General features: G+C 52.0%; 8 protein-coding genes across 8 annotated transcripts; 6 read left to right on the plus strand and 2 right to left on the minus strand.

Annotated features, from left to right (window-relative positions):
• Positions 1-1,677, plus strand: PV08_04196 (uncharacterized protein; the record flags this gene model as incomplete). Its single annotated transcript, XM_016378544.1, has 1 exon — positions 1-1,677. The coding sequence occupies one exon, from the start codon at positions 1-3 to the stop codon at positions 1,675-1,677; it is 1,677 nt and encodes a 558-aa protein (XP_016237221.1).
• Positions 1,678-3,134: 1,457 nt separating this feature from the next.
• PV08_04197 (uncharacterized protein) lies at positions 3,135-5,208 on the plus strand (the record flags this gene model as incomplete). Its single annotated transcript, XM_016378545.1, has 5 exons — positions 3,135-3,530; positions 3,615-4,034; positions 4,125-4,390; positions 4,461-4,619; positions 4,713-5,208. 5 exons carry the CDS (start codon positions 3,135-3,137, stop codon positions 5,206-5,208), a joined length of 1,737 nt encoding a protein of 578 aa, XP_016237222.1.
• A 400-nt stretch (positions 5,209-5,608) lies between these two features.
• PV08_04198 (uncharacterized protein) lies at positions 5,609-6,673 on the minus strand (the record flags this gene model as incomplete). Its single annotated transcript, XM_016378546.1, has 1 exon — positions 5,609-6,673. One exon carries the CDS (start codon positions 6,671-6,673, stop codon positions 5,609-5,611), a length of 1,065 nt encoding a protein of 354 aa, XP_016237223.1.
• Positions 6,674-8,065: 1,392 nt separating this feature from the next.
• On the plus strand, positions 8,066-10,430 carry PV08_04199 (uncharacterized protein; the record flags this gene model as incomplete). The annotated part of the gene is made up of 8 exons (XM_016378547.1): positions 8,066-8,408; positions 8,534-8,621; positions 8,706-8,838; positions 8,925-8,946; positions 9,043-9,317; positions 9,414-9,531; positions 9,655-10,069; positions 10,253-10,430. 8 exons carry the CDS (start codon positions 8,066-8,068, stop codon positions 10,428-10,430), a joined length of 1,572 nt encoding a protein of 523 aa, XP_016237224.1.
• A 1,070-nt stretch (positions 10,431-11,500) lies between these two features.
• On the plus strand, positions 11,501-12,280 carry PV08_04200 (uncharacterized protein; the record flags this gene model as incomplete). The annotated part of the gene is made up of 1 exon (XM_016378548.1): positions 11,501-12,280. One exon carries the CDS (start codon positions 11,501-11,503, stop codon positions 12,278-12,280), a length of 780 nt encoding a protein of 259 aa, XP_016237225.1.
• A 508-nt stretch (positions 12,281-12,788) lies between these two features.
• PV08_04201 (uncharacterized protein) lies at positions 12,789-15,083 on the plus strand (the record flags this gene model as incomplete). Its single annotated transcript, XM_016378549.1, has 1 exon — positions 12,789-15,083. The coding sequence occupies one exon, from the start codon at positions 12,789-12,791 to the stop codon at positions 15,081-15,083; it is 2,295 nt and encodes a 764-aa protein (XP_016237226.1).
• Positions 15,084-15,315: 232 nt separating this feature from the next.
• Positions 15,316-17,198, minus strand: PV08_04202 (uncharacterized protein; the record flags this gene model as incomplete). The annotated part of the gene is made up of 5 exons (XM_016378550.1): positions 15,316-15,552; positions 15,729-15,849; positions 15,986-16,182; positions 16,476-16,899; positions 16,966-17,198. The coding sequence occupies 5 exons, from the start codon at positions 17,196-17,198 to the stop codon at positions 15,316-15,318; spliced, it is 1,212 nt and encodes a 403-aa protein (XP_016237227.1).
• A 1,327-nt stretch (positions 17,199-18,525) lies between these two features.
• PV08_04203 (uncharacterized protein) lies at positions 18,526-19,204 on the plus strand (the record flags this gene model as incomplete). The annotated part of the gene is made up of 2 exons (XM_016378551.1): positions 18,526-18,633; positions 18,767-19,204. The coding sequence occupies 2 exons, from the start codon at positions 18,526-18,528 to the stop codon at positions 19,202-19,204; spliced, it is 546 nt and encodes a 181-aa protein (XP_016237228.1).
• Positions 19,205-20,008: the final 804 nt, after the last annotated feature.

Raw genomic sequence — 20,008 nt, forward strand, 5'->3', positions numbered from 1 at the left:
ATGGCACCTCACGCAGAGGTAACCGCCGCCACGGATACATCATCCTTCGTGGTCAACGACGCAAAAGCCAAAACGGCGGCTCATCCAGTATTCACCATCGACGATGTCCTGCCGCATCGGCAAGCGTCAAAGCCGCCACCGGCAACAGTGGCTGCATTCACAAGTGCGGACATGTTCAAAAGCAAAGGATGTTTCAGCAAACCCACAGCCAAGAATTTCGCACATCGGCTGACAGAGGAGAGCAAATCGAGAAAGCCGTCGAGTCTGAAGGATGCGATGAGATACTACAAGCCTGGCACCATCAGCCTTTGTGGCGGTCTTCCGTCCAGCAACTACTTTCCCTTCGAAGAGCTCGCGGCCAAGGTTCCCGTCCCAACGGAGTTCACAGAGGCCGAGACTGCAGTGTCCGGCAAGACGTATTCTTCCGGCAAGTATGACGCCACGAGAGACGGAAAGTCTGCTCTCGACTTGTCCATCGCGCTCAATTACGGCCAGTCCATGGGTCCCGGCGCTCTTTTGCGATACCTCACGGAACATACCGAGATCGTGCACAACCCGCCATATTCGGATTGGGACATTTGCATGACTGCGGGGAGCACCTCAGCCCTGGAAATTGCGCTGCGCATGTTTACCGAGCGAGGACACTATGTCATCACCGAGGAGTATACATTCAGCAGTGCCATCGAGACTGTTGCGCCATTGGGGGCGAAGATGTTGGGAATCAAGATGGACGCCGACGGAATGTTGCCTGACGACCTGGACGATACCCTGTCCAACTGGGACGAGAAGGCACGACGAGCGCCCAAGCCATTCCTCGTGTATACTGTGCCGACAGGTCAGAATCCGACAGCCAGCACACAGACTCTGCAGCGGAGGAAGGAACTCTACCGGGTTGCCGAGAAGCATGACTTATTCATCCTCGAAGATGAGCCGTACTATTTCCTGCAGATGGAACCGTACGTGTCGGGACACACACATACCGTCCCGTCGCCTTTCAAGCCCGCTCCCGTCAAGGAGTTTCTGAGCAATCTGGTCCCGTCTTACCTGTCGATCGACACATCAGGACGTGTTTTGAGGATGGACTCGTTCTCCAAGATCATCGCGCCTGGCAGCCGAGCGGGATGGGTCACGGGTGCGCCCCAGGTCATTGAGCGGTTCATGCGACATTCCGAGGTCAGCGTGCAGACGCCGTCCGGGTTCTCGTTGATCGCGTTGCACAACTTGCTCGAGGAGAACTGGGGCCACAAGGGATTCTTGGACTGGTTGATGTTCATCCGCGCCGAATATACGCGGAGAAGGGACATCATTGTCAACGCGTGCGAGGAGCATTTGCCGACAGAAGTGTGTTCCTGGGTGCCACCAAAGGCAGGAATGTTCCACTGGATCGGCGTCGATCTAACTCGCCACCCATTGTACAAGGCGAAAGGCGGCGATATTGACTATGCCACTCTTTTGGAGATCGAGGACAGCGTGTTCACCACTTGCGCCGACCAGGGCGTGTTGATTGCCAAGGGAAGCTGGTTCAGAGCGCAACGGGCGACAGATCGCGAGTTGTTCTTCCGCATGACGTTCGCGGCGGCTCCGGCCGAAAAGATGCGAGAAGCGGTCGAGAAGGTCGGCGTCGCCATCAGGAAGGAGTTTGACCTGGAGGTCGAGACGAATGGGCACTCTGGGTGAGACAGACGTGCTGGATTAGCAGTTGGTTCGGATTCAATCAAGAGTCGTTTGCAAAAGAGTAAGTGCCTCCAGTTGGTTGGGACGTGGTGCACCGGCGCTGTTGCTGTGGGCACAGAGTACGGAGTTCATGGTTAATGGACAGCACATACGAGTGTATAGCGATGGAAAACCGTCAAGGGTTCATCATGATTCATGCAGGCGAGTGAGTGTGAGTGAGTACGAGCACATTGGACAGTGTGCAGTACGGCGTAATAGTACATCGATGGACTAGCGTCGTCCAGGCTCTAATTAATTGAACTTGCGGAGTCAGTGCTCTCTCTACAAACTTCTCCCACGCACCAGCTATCATTCGTTGGCAGAAACAAAGAAGAACGCACTCGTACTCGTATTATTGTACAAGCCTCCTGTCAACTCCCCTCTCTGTTGCGTCCAATTATGCATCGCACTTTTGGGCCTAGTCAAGGCCTCGGTAACAGGTAGTCGAGGTTGCTTCTGCCGGGAATAAAATTCCCAGCGTTGTCTCCACCAACGACAAAACATGAAAACTCTGCAGGGTTGCAGTAATGCAGCTGGCCAGAGCGACGAGTACGGAATTGTGGGATCGGCCTGCCTGACCAACAGCGTTGACACAATTCATCGTCAAAGGAAAGCAGGGTCTCGATCAGATCGATCCATGCCAATAAACAACCCATGCTCTTTGTGCATCACCATCTCCACCGCCTGCGGACGGTAGGTACTGTACGACGACCTACGGAAATTTATTGTGCATCAGCACTGATGAGATAACACGTACAATACTCGTACGCGGTGCCGCAGAGCTCATCGCCCTTCGCCAGTGTCCGGGGAGACTTGGCAGCCGGGGCCTGGCGGAACACCTTTCGTTGCTATAGGCTATACCAGAGGCACCGATATCAGATCGACTCCCTTTGCACGAGCCAACTGGCCGAAAAGGAAGATCTGCCGTGGCCAGATCTTGAGAACATCGCCGCTCGCCGAAGCACCACAGACCAAACGAGGCGACCCGACCAACAGCCATGTCTGCAGCTATCAGACGGCCAAGCGTCGAAAAGCCTCGCCAAGGACACCTGGACGTTATTGGGAAAAGCGGAATCCGCCTGTCGTCTTGGCTGATGGTCCGGATGCGTCGACGCGGGCCACTGAGAGGCGGAGTTCAGGTCCAACTGACAATCATCAATCGATAATCACACGTTATTGTGTGCAGAGATGCCTCTTATCAGCAGTTTCTTAGCCTTGTCCGCCAAGGGAGCGTCATCTCGCGGAGGGCCCCTTCTGTGCATATTGTATCGAGTGATCTGAATGATATATCAACCTCGATGATCCCCCGAAGACGAACCAGGGTTTTTTTGAACGAAAGGGCGGCTGACTCTCCTGTGCCCTCTGAGGACCTTCTTCTCTTCATTTCACTTTTTCAGTCCCCATAACGCTCAACCGCAAACATGGGCTTCAACGAATGGATTCACAACGCCAACTTGGCCGTCGCGCGCTCGTTCGTTGGCAAGCGCTTTCGACTCGACGGGTCAGGACATGCCCGGGAACGAAAGGGCACGTATTTCTTCACCGAGATTCGAGCTGGCTTGGCCACCTTTTTCGCAATGGCCTACATCATCAGCGTCAACGCCACCATCGTCTCTCAGTCCGGCGGAACTTGCGTCTGTCCACCCGACAGCCCAGATCTGTGTGATAGCGACCCGGAGTACATGCTCTGCGTCGCCGGCGTTCAGCGAGACTTGGTCACAGCCACGGCGGCGATTTCTGCCTTGACCACGTTCTGCATGGGTCTTTTTGCAAACATGCCCATCGCTCTGGCTCCGGGTATGGGGTTGAATGCTTATGTAAGTCCCCTGGGTTATTGTTACCATGGTGGTGATGGACGCAAAACCAACAACAACAAAATCTGACCATTTTGCCACCTGCAGTTCGCATACACGGTTGTCGGCTACCACGGGTCAGGTCTTGTCCCCTACCAGGTCGCAGTCACGGCCGTGTTTGTTGAAGGATTTGTCTTTGTCGGTTTGACTGTCCTCGGACTTCGCCAGTGGCTTGCTCGAGCGATCCCTGCATCCATAAAACTGGCGACAGGTGTCGGTATCGGATTATACTTGACACTGATTGGCTTGACCTACAGCGCTGGTATCGGTGCCGTTGTCGGCGCTCAAGCTACTCCCCTGGAGCTGGCCGGTTGCAAACCGGAGTTTCGGGACGAAGCGGGCATGTGTCCTACAGCGGACAGGATGCGAAACCCGACCATGTGGATCGGCATCTTTTGCGGCGGCTTCTTGACCGTCATGCTCATGATGTTCCGCGTCAAGGGCGCCATCATCTTTGGCATTTTGTTGGTCAGCATCATCTCCTGGCCCAGAGGCACTCCCGTCACGTATTTCCCATACACCGATCTCGGTGATAGCATGTTCGACTTTTTCAAATAGGTCGTCACGTTCCATCCCATTGAGAAGATCTTGGTTGTACAAGAATGGGATATCTCCGGGTATGGAGGCCAATTCGGCCTGGCGTTTATCACCTTTCTCTACGTCGACATTCTGGACTGCACTGGTACCTTGTACTCGATGGCTCGATTCGCCGGCGCGATTGACGAAAAGACTCAAGATTTTGAAGGATCCGCCGTGGCATACCTGGTTGACGCTTTTGGTATTTCCATTGGTGCTCTTTTTGGAACACCACCTGTTACCGCATAGTGAGTTTTTCCCCGACCTCTCCCTTCCGAGTGTGTTTGTGTGCGGCATACTAACAAAGCTTGCCAACAGTATCGAAAGTGGTGCCGGTATCTCGGAAGGTGGTGGCACCGGTCTCACTGCCATGACCACGGGATTGTGTTTCTTCATCTCCATCTTTTTCGCCCCCATTTTCGCATCCATCCCTCCCTATGCTACTGGATGTGTTCTCATCATTGTCGGATCTCTAATGTAAGTTCAAGTGGTGTTTGCTGTCACTTTTCGTTTTTTGGATATTCCTCTTGCTCGATCAGATTAGTCAGTACTGACCCTGGTTGACAACAGGGCCAAAGCCGCCAAAGACATCAACTGGCGATACATTGGTGACTCCATACCCGCGTTCTTGACCATCGCCATCATGCCATTCACTTACAGTATCGCATATGGCTTGATCGCCGGTATCATAAGCTACATGGTTATCAACACTTTGGTGTGGATCATCGAAAAGGCGTCCGGCGGCCGCATCAAACCCGCAGACAAGGAGTACAAGGATCCCTGGACGTACAAGATCGAAGGTGGTGTCTTACCACCCTGGGTCACGCGCGCCGCCAGGGGTAAGAAGGATTTCTGGAGACCTTATGAGGACGTCGAACATAACACGGGCGCCGCTCCGGCTGGTGGCGCTCCTGGCATGACTTTGGAGGGAAAGGAGGGTGGAAGCACCAGTATCGGTGCTGCCGAGACCATGGCTGCGGCCGGTGCTCCTGAGAGAGGAGGCTTTGGCCACAAGGGTAGTAGTACTACTAGTGGGAGTGAAGAGGGTGAAAAGGTAAAGGTTTGAGTTTGGGACTGGTTTAAGACCTGCGGGATTCGAACTTGTCATGGTGTGTTGATGAGTACTTGAATGTTTTGATAGTAGTACGAGCGAGGGAAGACCGGGAGTGATTGGGATTGTGACTGCCTACCTATTTCGTACATGTTCTATATACCCAAGCCGGGTCTGTCGTTTACCTGTTGTCCTGTTTATCCAGGTATGCGAGGGGAGTATATATAATGATGATCTGATTCAATGACTTCAGTACCTACTCTCCTTTGCTTGAATGGTGACATGAAAACATTAAAGCTTTGAGACTAGTCGAGTTGTGAGTGATCCGGCAACTCATCCTTCCAACAAGAACGGCAGACATAAGGCGGCAGTGGTCCTGAAAGTCTCGATCTTCATTTTCCTGAGCACACCCATATCAATATCCTCGATTATGCTCGGTGCCTCGACTCAATTTGTAAGAGTCTCTGTCTCTGTACTGTGCAGTGTTCCAGTTCTTCGCCCGTTGTTTCACCCAGTCGTCAGCATTCGGTAGAACCTCGCCCGACGACTTCTCCAAGTTCGCCACGTCGTCCGCTGAAGGATACTCAAACAGGTCCCGCAACTTCACATCTGAATTCGGCCTTGAGAAGTAGACGACGCTGTGTCGGACAGAGTCACCTTGTGTCCCCGGAGGGGCAACAACGCGATGCACCGCACTGTACAATCTGCCTCCCAGCAATTTGACCAGACTGTCACCTAAATTGATCACGGCACAACCAGGACGAGGGCGCACATACTCCCAGTCTCGCTTGTTGGGAGCGAGTACCTGAAGTCCTCCAAGCTGGTTGAAGAGGACAGTAACACTACCAAAATCGGTATGTTCACCTAAGGTGATGGTCCCGGAAGGTTTGATAGGCGGTGCACAAGTAATGCGTGCCTGGTCGACAGAAGGCCTCTCGAGCTTGTGCAAGGACTCGAGAAGGCCCTCTGGCAATCCTAGTGATTTCCCCAGGGACGCTGTGATGGCGGATGTGACGCTATGGCATGACCTCATGAAAGTTGTGAGCTCACGGAACCGATTTAGCACCACTTGTGGATGTTGGTGGTTTGCGGTAGTCGATGAACTGGTGCCTGTGGACGCCGATTGTTGGATACCCAAAACCTCATCTTTGGATATGTTGTAGAATTCACTGTGGTCCTTTGTGCCTTTGTCGTCGACAAACATTGCCCCAGACCTCTTGTACCCATAATAGTGGCCAGTAGTTCCCATGTCGTACCTCAGTTTTTCTTCTGGTGGTAGAGAAAACACGGCGTCGGCGAGAGAGAACATGAACCTAGAGTCGACATGGTGGTTTGATAGGTAGAAGAAACCATAATTTTGGCACGAGTGCAGTAGTATCCGTGCTTGCTCTGGGTCTCCTTCGGACAGAAGATCGAAGTCGACTGTGGATATATCTGCTACTGGTACGTCGGAAGGAAATGGCGGGATGCCTTCAGACATTTCAAGCAATCCTCGGACGAGTGTGACGATGATGATGGATGCTCATATGATCCACTGAAGGTCTTGAGGGAAGCTGGTTCTGAACTTCACAATGCCCACGGTCAGGACTCGCCTGGAATTGACCCCTCTCGACACCCTCTACCGACATGGTGCCCCGAAAGTTCTGACTACCCGAGAGGAGCCGAGATCAGTACTCCATACTCTGTCCCCAGGGGTAGTCTGGACTTCAATCTACCAATCATTCAGAAGTGTACGGATAATAATACTGAGTTGGTAAACATTTGCTGAGCGGCGATCACGGGCGAGTGGGTCATGCTGCGTTGACAAAGTATCCAGGTAAGGTATGAGTAGATATATGTACCAAAACAGGCCTCCCTCCTCGGTCTTCTCTCTTCGTCTACCTCTTGTCCCGCACTTCTGGCATCTGTGCAGAGGTCCACAATCCCTGTAGCCAAGCCATCGCAGCCCCAGACCGGAACCATGGCCGGCTGGAAACCCGGCTATGGAGGAGTCTGTCCGTGTGGGATACCTCGCACACCATAGTACGAATTGGATAGGACAGTGGAACGATTGTGAGTTGCTGCGCCGTACGAATATACGAAGCATTGAGAAAGAAAGCACTTCTCCCGGAACCTGACTACCACTGGATGACACCACCGATCCACGTCACGGGATGACATTCACTCTAGGGTCAACCAACGTCTGCACTCCTCCAAAGCTGCCAGAGAAGATGAGTATCGGAGTATTGTATGCTCACCATCATTATGACGACTCCTCCTGTACGGTAAGAGAATAAAACTATCCCCTTGACCCCCAACTTAATCCCTCGAGTATATGCCCCCACCCCCTATACCCCCATCTTCACCCCCTTTCTCCATCTTTCTTCTCCGCACATGTGGACATGATGGCTTCATGGATCTGCATGCCACCAACCCGGGGTTCTCAAGTTCTCGGCCTTTCGAGAAGTTTGATTTGGTAGGATTCTCCAAGCACCTCAAGCTTGCTAAGACTTTGATGGGTACGAGCATGGGACACCGCCAGCCGTTTTCTTAGCATGGAGCGCCACAAAGCTTTAGCATCGTCATACGGCCAACGGGTATGGCTTAATGCTGGTCACCTCGCTCGGACAATGCACCGACATAGCCGACTGTCCTTTGACCGATTTCATTACTTATGGTGGCCTGTGAGTCCTGGTTCTGGTTCTGTGGAAAATCTCTCTTTCGCCTGGTGCCGTGCTCTGCGTCTGTTGTGTGCTGTGTGACTGACATCTTGACAATACTCGTACTCTCTTGAGATCAATCGACGGATCTGCTCGTCATTGCATCAAGTATCAGTCAACATTCAACGGTCGCCATCGCTACTAACGAGTACGTCCACCCGCGGACAGACCGAATGGACACCACCACCCCCGACGATAAGGGCATCTCGACCCAGAACGAGATCGAGAACACGAGTCTCGCTCCCAGGAAGCACCAATTCCAATTTTCGTCCAAGACCAAAGAGCACGACGGTGACGTGGCTCTGCAGCTCTTCGCCAACCCTGACGACCTTCACGACCCGATCGATCCACTTGAAGAGAAGAAACTCATTCGAAAGGTCGACCTTGTCATCCTCCCTCTCATCGCCGTCAACTACGCGTTCTTCTACATTGACAAAACCACGCTCTCCTACGCTGCCATTTTTGGGATCAAGGAAGACTTGAACCTGCACGGCACACAGTACAGTTGGCTCAGTAGTACGTTTTGGATTTCCCTTTTCCTACCACCGACTCCCTTGATGCATCGAGCATGATTTGGTCTTCACTTATTGAGGGTGTGAGAGCCACTTGAAAAACTGTTGACGTGTTGTTCCTGTGCACAGGTTTATTCTACTTTGGATTCCTAGCATGGGCGTTCCCGACCAATTTCCTCATGCAAAGACTCCCGTTGGGAAAATATGTTGGATTCAAGTAAGCGCCTCCTCCGTGATGCCATCTTGTCTCTGGTCCTCAACCTACTTAAGGACACGGTTCTAACGTACATGTGACCGCTAGTATCTTCATGTGGGGATTCTTCTTGATGCTCCAGGCGGCATGCAACAGTTTCACGACCTTGAGCGTCTTACGAGCCCTGGCTGGTGCGGCTGAAGCATGTTCAGATCCATCGTTCATGTTGATTACACAGATGGTAAATATAACCACCACCACCGCCACCGCCCTTCTCCTTCCTTATGCATTCAATCCAGTGACTAACCACACCTTTCTTTCTTTTAGTGGTACACACGAAAAGAACAGCGTGAGTCTTGTTGTGTTCCTGCCTGTCTGCGTCGCTTTGTGTCTCAAGTCTTCGAACGTGCTTCCACTGACATGCCTGACCTTGATCCTGAGACAGCACTCAGAATAGGTCTTTGGTACACTGCCAACGGCGCCGGCATAGCACTGGGTGGCCTCTTGGGGTACGCCATAGGTCACATCAAAGGTGCCCTCGCATCCTGGAGGTATGAGTTCATCATCATCGGCGCCCTATGCTGCGCTTGGGGTATAGTGATCGGTATCTTCATGCCCGACTCGCCCGTGACTGCAAAGTTCTTGAACCAGCGAGAAAAGAGGATAGCTGTCGAACGACTCAAAAGTAACCAGACTGGTATTGAAAATAAGCATCTAAAGGTTCGCAATTGCCTAATCACTACTCCCGGGGTGATTGGTTTGGCATAGACAGACTGACACTTTTCACACCTACCGATGGCTAATACTGTCTAATAGGGATACCAAGTTGTCGAAGCTTTCACGGACATCAAGACATATCTACTCTTCCTTGTAGCCTTGGTTGGGAACATACCCAATGGTGGCATTTCGAATTTTGGAACATTGATCATCAAAGGTACCGACCTACTCCTTACTGATTTGTCGTTGCACGCACCTACCTATCCAGTCCTTCTCCTTCGATAGCTTAGTCGGTGAAGGGATATTTACTGACACCGTCCTTCCCCTCGTCCTTGTTCAGGATTCGGTTTCTCCACACTCGTCACGACGCTGATGCAAATCCCCTACGGCGCCTTCATCATCGTGTCGATCCTGACGTGCGTGTTTCTGAACGACCGCTTCGCCAACAACAAGCGCTGTCTATTCATCTTGATCTTTCTCTGCCCCAACATCGCCGGCGCGTTCGGACTGCGGTTCGTGCCCGAGGAGCACCACGTGGGGAGGTACATATGCTACCTCCTGACGGGACCGTACAACGCAGCGTTTGTGATGATCTTGTCCCTCCAGATCGCAAACACGGCAGGACACACGAAAAAGGTCGTCACCAACGCCGTGCTGTTCCTGGGGTATTGCACCGGGAACATTGCCGGTCCGTTCTTTTACAAGACGAATCAAACACCAGCGTATCCTTTGGGAATATGGAGTATGATTGTCAGGTGAGTCCCAGTTCCTCGGCATTGTCATTCAGTCATTCAGCCATTCAGCCATCCATGTCATCGACATGTGTCAAGTGTCAAGCATTTGCATGGCGTTCATTTGTTTTTGATTTGGTGGCACTTCCCAAGTATCATAAAAAGAAAAACAAAGGCTAATCTGAGAACCGGGGCCGTTCGGGGTAGTCATTTACTGGAAGTTGTCATCGTCATTACATTTTGGATCTTGATGAAGATGGAAAACGCGAGACGAGACAAGATCCAAGCTGCGCAGGAAGGCGGGTTGGAAGGGAGAGATTTGGACGCGACTGCTTTCGTGGACCTTACCGATCGGGAGAATCTGAATTTCAGGTATATCTATTGATTGGCATACGCTACCAGGGTAGGGGGGAGGAGAGAGTTGGCAGCGGGGAGGCGAAGAATGGGAAGAGGAAATTATTGATTTGTTTGATATCACATCATCTATGATATCAGACTAGGTAGGTACTTGCCTTTCGGAAACTGATATGTGGAGTTGAAGACAAGGGAATGATAAGCGAGGATGGTGATGGGATGGATGGTATGTAGAAAAACGGTTCATCGGGTACCTCCTTGTACCTTGGTATTGTTCTGTCTCGAGGAGATGGCAATGCAGCCGAAGAGGACAAGGACAAGAGACGAACTGAACAACAGGACAAAATTGAAGAGCCTAAGAGACCAAATGGATAAGAGCCCAAGTCAGCAGTGAGCCAGAAGCGTGGAAACAGAAAAAGAAAGACGAATCTCCCTACTAGGTACCAAGTGCCCATTGGGTGGTATGGCTGTAGGTACTGATGCTGGCTAGGACCAAGAGCAGAGGGTATACCACACCTCTTTTCAACCCATGACAGGCAACTCTGTGCCCCTCGACCTGTTTACTAGTTTTAGTGACACCTTCATTTCACTCATTTACCATGTTCGGCTATATCAATGTTGTCGAGGTCAGACTTGTCAATTGATCCTACTTGACCCTCGATCATTGGCTCTTCCTGCGTATTGCACGATACTTTCCTGGGTGGGGTCCACGGTCGACACCGCTTGTTCACGCCATCCATCCGGAAAAGCACTAATCCGCAACATTTGTCACCAAGTCTTCTCCTCCCTGGATCCCGATACCACGCATCCAGTGTGCTGTCGATGCCAACAATGCTCGAAAGGCATCGGCGACTTTTTTGCCAAACTATGCTTCTCCGGACGAGGGGCTTTGTGAGCATTTTGACGTACCACAATGAATCTCCGACCGAACTCGTAGAGCTATTTGAAGTCTGACTGGCAAGATGGAATGCTTGAAACTGGATCCTATTATATTTATCATTGAGAAGGGTGCTTCGAGAAAGGTTGACCTCCATTTGCATACTACCGACAACAACCCGAGCACACCACGTCTGCTCCCACCCAGCGCTCAGCACACTCACCATGACAAAGCCCGTCATTCTCCTCGTACCCGGCGCCTGGCATGAGCCTTCTTGCTTCTCCCCTCTGGCAAGCTATCTGGTTAACCATGGCTATACAGTTGAAGGCATATCTCTGCCGTCAGTCGACTCATCTCCACCACAACCCAACTTTGATGGAGATGTCGCCGCAGTCGCATCAACCATTAGAAAACATGCCGACCAAGGTTCGGAAATCGTGGTGTTCTTCCACTCCTATGGCGGTATTCCAGGCAGCTCTGCTTGTCGGGGCCTCTTGAAGAGCGATCGTGAGGCCCGTGGCAAAGCGGGCGGGGTTACGCACCTCATCTTCTGCTCTGCACATGCCGTTGACGAAGGCGTGTCCGTCATGGACAATCTCGGCGGTGAACCTTTGCCGTGGTTCAATCTCTCCGAGGATGGCATGACATCTGTACTTGAGGGTCGAGTGCCTGCGGAGTTGTTTTACAACGACATTGACGACGAAAAAGTCCTCGCTGAGCTGCTGGGGAAGCTCAAGCCCCAGAGCTACGGCGCCTTCTGGAGCAAGAGCACGTATGCCGCCTGGCAGGATGTGGATAGCACCTATGTGCATTGCGAGAGGGATAATGCGATTCCTGTGGCGTTTCAGAGACAGATGGTTGCGAACGTGAGGCGGGCGGTGCAAGAGAGAGGTGCCGGTGGGAGGATGCACGACGTTACGTTGGACGCAAGCCATAGTGCGTTTGTTAGCCGGCCAGAAGAAGTAGGAATGATTGTGAGGAGGGCTGCAGGTGAGAAGGTGTAGTCGGCGAGGGTTGTCTGGTACCTTGAAAGTATTGATGGCTGGCGTCCTACGCTAATTTCCTTTGCAATGTCCCCAGTCAAGGTGTCTGTAGCTCGTTTTCTCGTCGTATCGAATACTCTCAGATCCTATTGAGGAAAGCCGCCATATGAATAAGAATCTAGCCTAACGAAGTAGAGTTACGACCACTTCAACCATATCGGCCACTATGAAGATCGGACAAGCTCGTGATTCACTGGTCGGAGTACCCAGGGGTTATTGTTGCTCCACATCTTTAAGCGTACAGGCGGATAAAACTTTAAGAAGCCGCTTAGAAATTGGGCGTGATGCCACGCTTTCACATGCTGTAAGAGTGTGGACAGATGATTCCATTAAGAGACTCTGCAGATCCATACCACAACGCAATACGCAGTGAGATCATTCATTGTGTCTGCGGAATTGTTGGGCAATCCTTCTATTTGTCTAAACCTACCCTAGGCACCGTGTTGAAGTTCTGGTCTCATGGTCAGTCATGGCGAATGAAAACTGTCAACCACAGCCTACGAGGCCTCGAAAGCGACGGAGAGGGGCTGGTATCGATGAGATAGACAACGCATCTGGAACGGTCACTGAGCCTATAAGACGAGCGTCGAGAGCTTGTGACCAATGTCGACTGCAGAAGAAACGATGTGATTCAGGCCATCCCTGCGACGCATGCGCAAAGACATCACTCGACTGCCGTTACGGCCAACAGAGCAAGAAGCGTGGGTTTGCTACAGGGTACGTGCACATAGTCGAAGCACTGTGGGCTCTGGTATTCAAAGCGGTACCCGGTAGTCAAGAGGCTACTCTACGGTTGTTGCAACGTTCAAATATTGGATATGACGATGAAGGAAAAGCCAGCCTCTTCAATTTGCAGTTTGACGCGGTCGATTCGTCCCGAAAGGCATGGTTGAGCAGTTCAATCAGACATGAAATCGACAAGCTAGTGTCTAATCTCGAGGACACTACTGGTGATGCTCTGAAAGATCGCCTACAGCCTGAGACTGGGAAGGAGGGAAAACCATCTGCGCCTCTGGGAACAAATTTCAGTCCGTGGTCAATCCCGGCGGACGGCCTGGAGGATAGAAGAAGCTCTAAACGCAGCCGCAAGTGTCTGGATATGGCAAACATCAACTCCAGAGCTCGCAGTGGAACTGCTATGCCACTCACTGCTCTTGGCGACATCCACGAACCACTTCCTCCCGACGCCTGGAAACTCATCGAGACGTACTTCAAGTTCAGTCACTCTTGGTTACCAATTACACAGAAACACAGCATAGTTCGCACGCTGACAGAAGTTCAAGATGGGGTGGCACACAGCTCACGTCGAATGGGACTTCTCTGGGCTGTGCTTGCGACCGCTTCCATGCAACACCATCAACAACAACCCGCTCGGGAGCAGGAGCATCCGTCGATATCAGAGATTTACTACAACGAGGCTATCAAGAGCATCCCAGGACGATCATCGAGTCTAGATCCAGACCATGTAAAGGCGCTCGTTCAGCTGGCAGTGCTAGACATCGCCAGGAGGCGATGGGACGCGGCATTCCTCATCCTCCGCCGTGCGATCCGCGCGATACTCCACTTCCTGAGGGTATACCAGGATCGGCCAGGAGATAACCCGGTCGATTCGGCTTTCCTCCGAACAGTTCTCGCAGCTTTTTCCATGGACACACTTCTTGCGGCCCGATCAGGCACAATACCCCAGCTTCGGTCCCAAGAGGTGCGCTTGGCTTTACAATATGATGAAAACGAGGCCGACGAGTGGGAACTGTGCTCGTCAAGCCATGGGGACTCTGGTGCAAACATCCAGGGACATGCAGCAAGCTCAGAAAGGCCCCTCAGAACACTCAGCATCTTCAAACACTATGTCAAGCTCCTTTTCATTTTGAACGAGTCTGTCTGTGACCTTTGTCCTTTCAAAGACGACCAGGCAAAACTCCGCGACTCCCTGGACAAACTTGGTTCTTGGAAATCTCACCTTCCAAGACATTGCCGGCAATGCCAGGCTCCTGTCGTCGGGGACAATGGGCAGCAGCAGCAGCAGCAGCATGTCTTGCCCGCTGTTGCTAATCTACATCTGACCGCCGAAGCTGTGTCTCTGTTTGTCCGTGGGAGGCAGTACGCATACGCCGCGGGAATTCCATGCGAATTCAGCAGACTTGAAAGCTTCACGGAGAGCGGCTCTATGGTGAGGTCGACGTATCAAAGGGTATTTGGGGCGGTAGCGTGGAGCGGCGTCCTGGACTTCCACGAATACTCCAGTCGTCTCCGGTGTAAAGCCGTCAATACGCAAATGTCCACGGCGTCGGTATCTGATGTATTCGGTTACCCTGACGTAAGGGACACGACATCTTACGACTGTTCAGGCATTGAGATTTTCAATGTTGATCCTGGCCCAGAGTATACGCTGACGAATATTGAGGCCGTACCGCCAGGACAATGTCCTGTAACTGGCGGTCTTTTCCTCAGCGTCCTCGACGATATAATGACAGATCAGAACCCACAAGATTCCGATTTGGCATCGACTGAATTGCGGATGCCAGAGCTGCATATGTCAGCAGGATCGTTCTTCGCATCATTTGACATACCACAATCCGACGCCGGACGGGCCCATTCGTGCCGCGAGAATCCTAGGGCTGAGAGCATCAGCGATGATACGTCAATCACCGCCTTGTTGGACGAGCTCTCTGAAACGCAGAACAAGTTCGACTGGATGGAAAACGAAGTCCCAAGTATGTCTGCGTACAATCCTGACTTCATGCAGGGAGATCCAATCACTTGATCTTCGGAGTTGTAATATCGTCTGAGGACCAAAGAACGTTCTCTTTACCTCTTGCATAGGAAGAGGAGCCAGTGCTTGAGATGTCGTCGGTCGCACATAGAAGCACGAGTCGATCTGCTGTCCAATTTGCTACGTCACTTCCTGTCTGCAGAAAGCTTTGTCATGCTTTCCTTTGCTTTGCTATGCTATGCCATGCCATGATCTGGTGTTATTAATTAAACCTTTGCTTTTGCTAAGCCTTCCAAACATGAGCGATAAAGGCCTCGAGATCGTCCATGAACTCCTTGGGTTGCTCCAGCGCGGCGAAATGACCGCCTTGCTCGTGCATCCTGCGCCAGATCAAGTTCCCCGTAGTAGCGACCCAGTCTATGGGGATCGGAATGAGCTCCTTTGCAAAGTAAGAATACCCCAGGGGGATCTTGATGTAGTATCGAGGATCGTCGTGTGGGAGCGGTCTCGGGCCATAAGACTGGAAACGCCGAAAGTCGAGCATTATACGGATCAGTATGCGTGTAAAAATCACTCGATGGTTCATGATGGGCCAGGACTGGGACTAGGATAGAGAGAGAGAGAGAGAGAGAGAGAGAGTGTGTGTGTGTGTGTGTGTGTGTGTTGGGGGGGGGTTGCGGGTTGCAGAAGACTTACGTGACGATATGACCATAGACTACTATGCGCTGATCTCGTAAGCCAGTACAGACTGACCGACTCGAGAATGGTGTTCAAGGGCAGAGGAGCATCGACCCATGCTAGAAACTTCTCACCGATCCTGTTGCGTGGTGAATGTGGTGAGCCTTGGTTCGTCGCGGTGTGTGGTAGGGTGTGGTGTTGTGATGTGATGTGATACGACCGCTCCGTGTAATGTCTAGTGGCCTGGTAGAGGTAGAGGGAATGTGCAGACGTACCATGATAAGAGCGCGATAGGGCTACTGCCGAGCACGAACCCGATCGTGCTGGGCTTCGTGCCGTGTTCGAGCGCGTATGCGGTCTCGGTGGCTTTCCAGGCCTCGAGGCGCTTGAGTCCGTCTTGCTCGATTGGCGACAATTTCGAGTCGTCTGTCGCCGAGGCGGGACGACCGATGGCACAGAAGTTGACTATACTCTGAAGGTTAGACTATGTTCTGCTGAGGTTGACCAAGGCACAAGGGTGGGTGGGTCAGGTGCTGAAGAGGGTTTGGTCCAGCGTGAGGTCTGCGAAGTTTGTGCTGCATTGGCTGGGTAGCTCTCTTGCACAGGTTTGATTCATAATTGCTGCGTTGAACCATAATGAAATCGGGTCACATGGTTTTACAGGGGAAGATGAGACTGGTGATGAACGTACGATGGACAGCTGCGAGATTTGTCAGTGGGTTTCAAAACCAACAGGGACTTTGGATTGAAGGGAGGAAGGAAGACTTCACCTTTACACGCCTCGTGATCCACGGCTATGATCCTAGAAACTCTGGATCCCACGTCGCCGCCTTGTGCGACGTAGCCGGTACCAAAGCCTATGCGTTTCATTAGACTGTCGACGATTCGCCCAACGTCGATCTGGCTGATGTCGTGACTGAGTTGCGGAATGCCCGAGAGCGTGAAGCCAGGCAAACTCGGGATGACGAGGTGATACGGGAGAGTTTCAGGTGTGTATTTCTCCCTGAACAGTTCGAACATGGGCAGAAACTCGAGGAACGACCCGGGCCACCCGTGCAGGAGGACGACGGGCACTGCGTCTGGTTTGCTCGAGAATAGTGCCGCGAAGTGCATGTTGAAGGTGCCAATCTTGTCTTCGATGGACACATGGAAGTTTGGAAACGAATTGACCCTGGCTTCAGTTGCTCTCCTGGATAACAAAGTGTTAAAAACCTTGCCGAAAGAGAGCTATGCTATGTATGAGTCGGAAACTCACCAGTCAAACTCCGTTTCCCAGACACGTTTGGCTTCGATCAGCCAGTCTCGTCGGACACCCAGGCTGCTGTCGCCGTTTGGGAGGGAGTTCTCGTAGATGGGACCGGCAATAGGACTGAGTTTGAGCAAGTCCTGCATGTGCTTGATATCCGCATCCGGGACGTGTAGCTCGTATGGTCGAATATCCGCGGCGGCACTCACTGGCAATTTGCCAAATGGTGTTGAAGAAGCCATGGTAGCTTATTTTGGACCTTGTGATGCTAAAGATGCCTGATAGCGTCAATGACAGGTGTTGTCGGGGGGCCCTCGTCGTCAAAGTAGCAGGACGGTCTCCAAGTATGATTGATCCAGAGGTATATCTATGTTAGTTCGCTGCGCGAATTAGTTTCAGAGACGAGATTGCTCGACGTTGTACTGTTGTATCACTGCCTGCTTACGGTACATTTGATACGAGAGCAAGCCACAGCATATAATAGTCCACAGGAAGTTGTCTCTGACTCTGAGCCAAGGTCAAATCTGCAATGACATGCGAAGGGCGGATAAGGTGTCAGCCGATTGCTAGGACCCTCCTTGCACAATAGGTAAGCAACCCGCTGCGAATACGCCTTCGTACAGTAGAGGGCTGAGGTTACCTAAGCAACCCCTGTGGACGATCTTTGTCGTGTTGGAGGGGAGAGCTAACTGGGGCTGCTCAGTGCTGCTCAGTGCTGTGTTACCCGCCTATCCATATAATAACGGACCAAGCTGCTGAAACGGCAGCCTCTGACACACTTTCTGGCCCCAGTCATAGGCTCGTAAGTCGTCATTCCTTCATCCCACTCAAGAGCTGTCGGGTCGAGGTACATCCCGCTAACTGGATCCAGAATGGCACGACATCTGGGCGAGAACCGCGAAAGAGTTTTTTCACCTGCGATTCCGAGAGCCAATAATGGATTCGACGACAGCCGAGGAGCTTCGCATGGGAATTGTTCGGTATGTCGTGACAATCGTGCCATCCATGAAGCTCGAGAGTGGTATGTGCCACAGACGAGGCTGCGCTAATAACAAATGTCTTTGGCTGCTCGCATCTTTCCCACCTTGGAGAGGAGATCAGTCAACTCCCCTCTGTGCGAGCGGTTTGAGGGTCCCATGGAGCTGGTACCTCAGTCGGGTGAGCGGCTTGCTCTTCTGACTAGTACTCCGTACCTCCACACCCTGCTAAGTTGTCCCTTCAGACTCCGTCTGGGCCCGAGCTGTCGCCTGTGGAGGCACTGGAGGGTTTCTGGTCATCAGGTTCGTCCAGAACGCTAAGATCTTTTCAACATGCCCCTCGAAGCCTCGGCAAGAGCTGGGCAATGCCAGCGAGCTCGTGGACAAGTGACTTCGGCCCCAGTTCATATTTCAAGCTTAGCACTGCCTTGCAACGGACTTGGTAACCGCCTCAGCCTGTAGATAAATCACTGCCTCAGCTCTGTCATTCTCTCGCGAAGCGAAATATATACATATAAAATACCCGGCACCAACCTCAACTACCGACACAATTCCGATCGAAGTCCAAGGGCTCACCAAATCACAATTCATCATGAAAGACACGACTTCAACCCTCTCGTCCGTTATGCGAGTGAACCAGCGAGAAGGCTTCCATACTTCATACAGCTCATCCCTAGTCTCGCTCGGTCCAGGTGCTCTTGTAAGTCCCTGTCCATCTCCCCAAAGCAGCTGAATTCGCACGAAATTGCCCTCACCCCGGTCCAGACATTTCTTGTATGGCTCGTGTTCATGTTGTACCGTGACAACAAAACCAAGATCCTGACATCGCTCAGTTCGCCCGCACCACTTGCCCACCCATGACGCTCACGTCCAAGGCGCGTTGGTCGTCCGTGCAGGTCTCCGAGAACCAACACATTGAGTTGAACACCGACCTTGTCTTCATCAACCATAGCTGTGAACCAAGTCTGGAGTTCCACGTCCTCTCGGACGCCTCCGATCAACCGGTCCTCGAGCTTCGCGTGGCCACACGTGTTGATGAGAATGGCCACCCCAGGGGGCTCAGTGTCGGCGACGAACTTACCTTCTTCTACCCAAGCACCGAGTGGGAGATGCAGCAGACCTTCAAGTGTCTGTGCGGAACAAAGTCCTGCCACGGCGAGATTCGGGGTGCGAAGTACATGACGCCAGAGCAGCTGCGCGGATATTTCATCAATGCGCATATCGAAGATCTGAGAAGTGTGCCTGCAAGTGATGGGAAGAAGGGGCCGTAGTGGTCAAAGCTGGAGAGACAGTCTGTTGGCTATGGTTAGAGGAAGCGGGCACTGAAGCTGCTTGAAGTCCTGGCCTGGCCACTTCACAGCAAGACGCGATACACAACACCCCTTGGCGCAATCGATATCCACTTAACCATTTCCAACTGTGCTAGATACATTTAATCCAGTGATTTCCTGTCAACAATTCCAAATGTCACTCCGGAGACTTGCTATGGGTCTATGCTGGCGCAGCTGGTATAGACGGGATTCCTCTCTCCAGGTTCGGTGGTTTGGTGGGAACGGGCCCCTGACCCGGATCGATGCATAGCGAGATAACTGACCTCAAGATGAATCTTTCCACGGCCCGGGAGGGGGCTAGCAGCCAAATTCTCACTTTAAGTGTTTGCTATTTTTTTTTGGTTTATTTGGTAGAAATAGACTACCTTGTAGATGTGACTGCGCTGTTCCTCTCGCTCCTTCACAACATTCGATCTGATGTAGGAGTGAAGAGGGCTCATTCACCGACAATCTTCACTTGACATCTCATGTTTTCAGGTTTTGTTCAACACCGGGTCTCGTGTCCTGTATCCAAAAGCACTCCCGGGAGTATCCAACCTCTTCCTAGGACGCTACACTGTGACTAGTCTGGCGCATGTGGGAGCGAACATCGGTTCAAATAGTTCGCAGATCTTCGACAGCACATAAGTCGTGATCCTTGCAACGTTGGAGAGAGATATTTGAGATCGATTCGAGTCGGTTGCCCCTCTAAGAATAAGGTCTCCTGGTTTTCTGTTCCCATAATCCTCCCGGGGGATGGAAAAT

The sequence above is a fragment of the Exophiala spinifera genome (assembly GCF_000836115.1).
Source record: "Exophiala spinifera strain CBS 89968 unplaced genomic scaffold supercont1.3, whole genome shotgun sequence".
Taxonomy (NCBI): domain Eukaryota; kingdom Fungi; phylum Ascomycota; class Eurotiomycetes; order Chaetothyriales; family Herpotrichiellaceae; genus Exophiala; species Exophiala spinifera.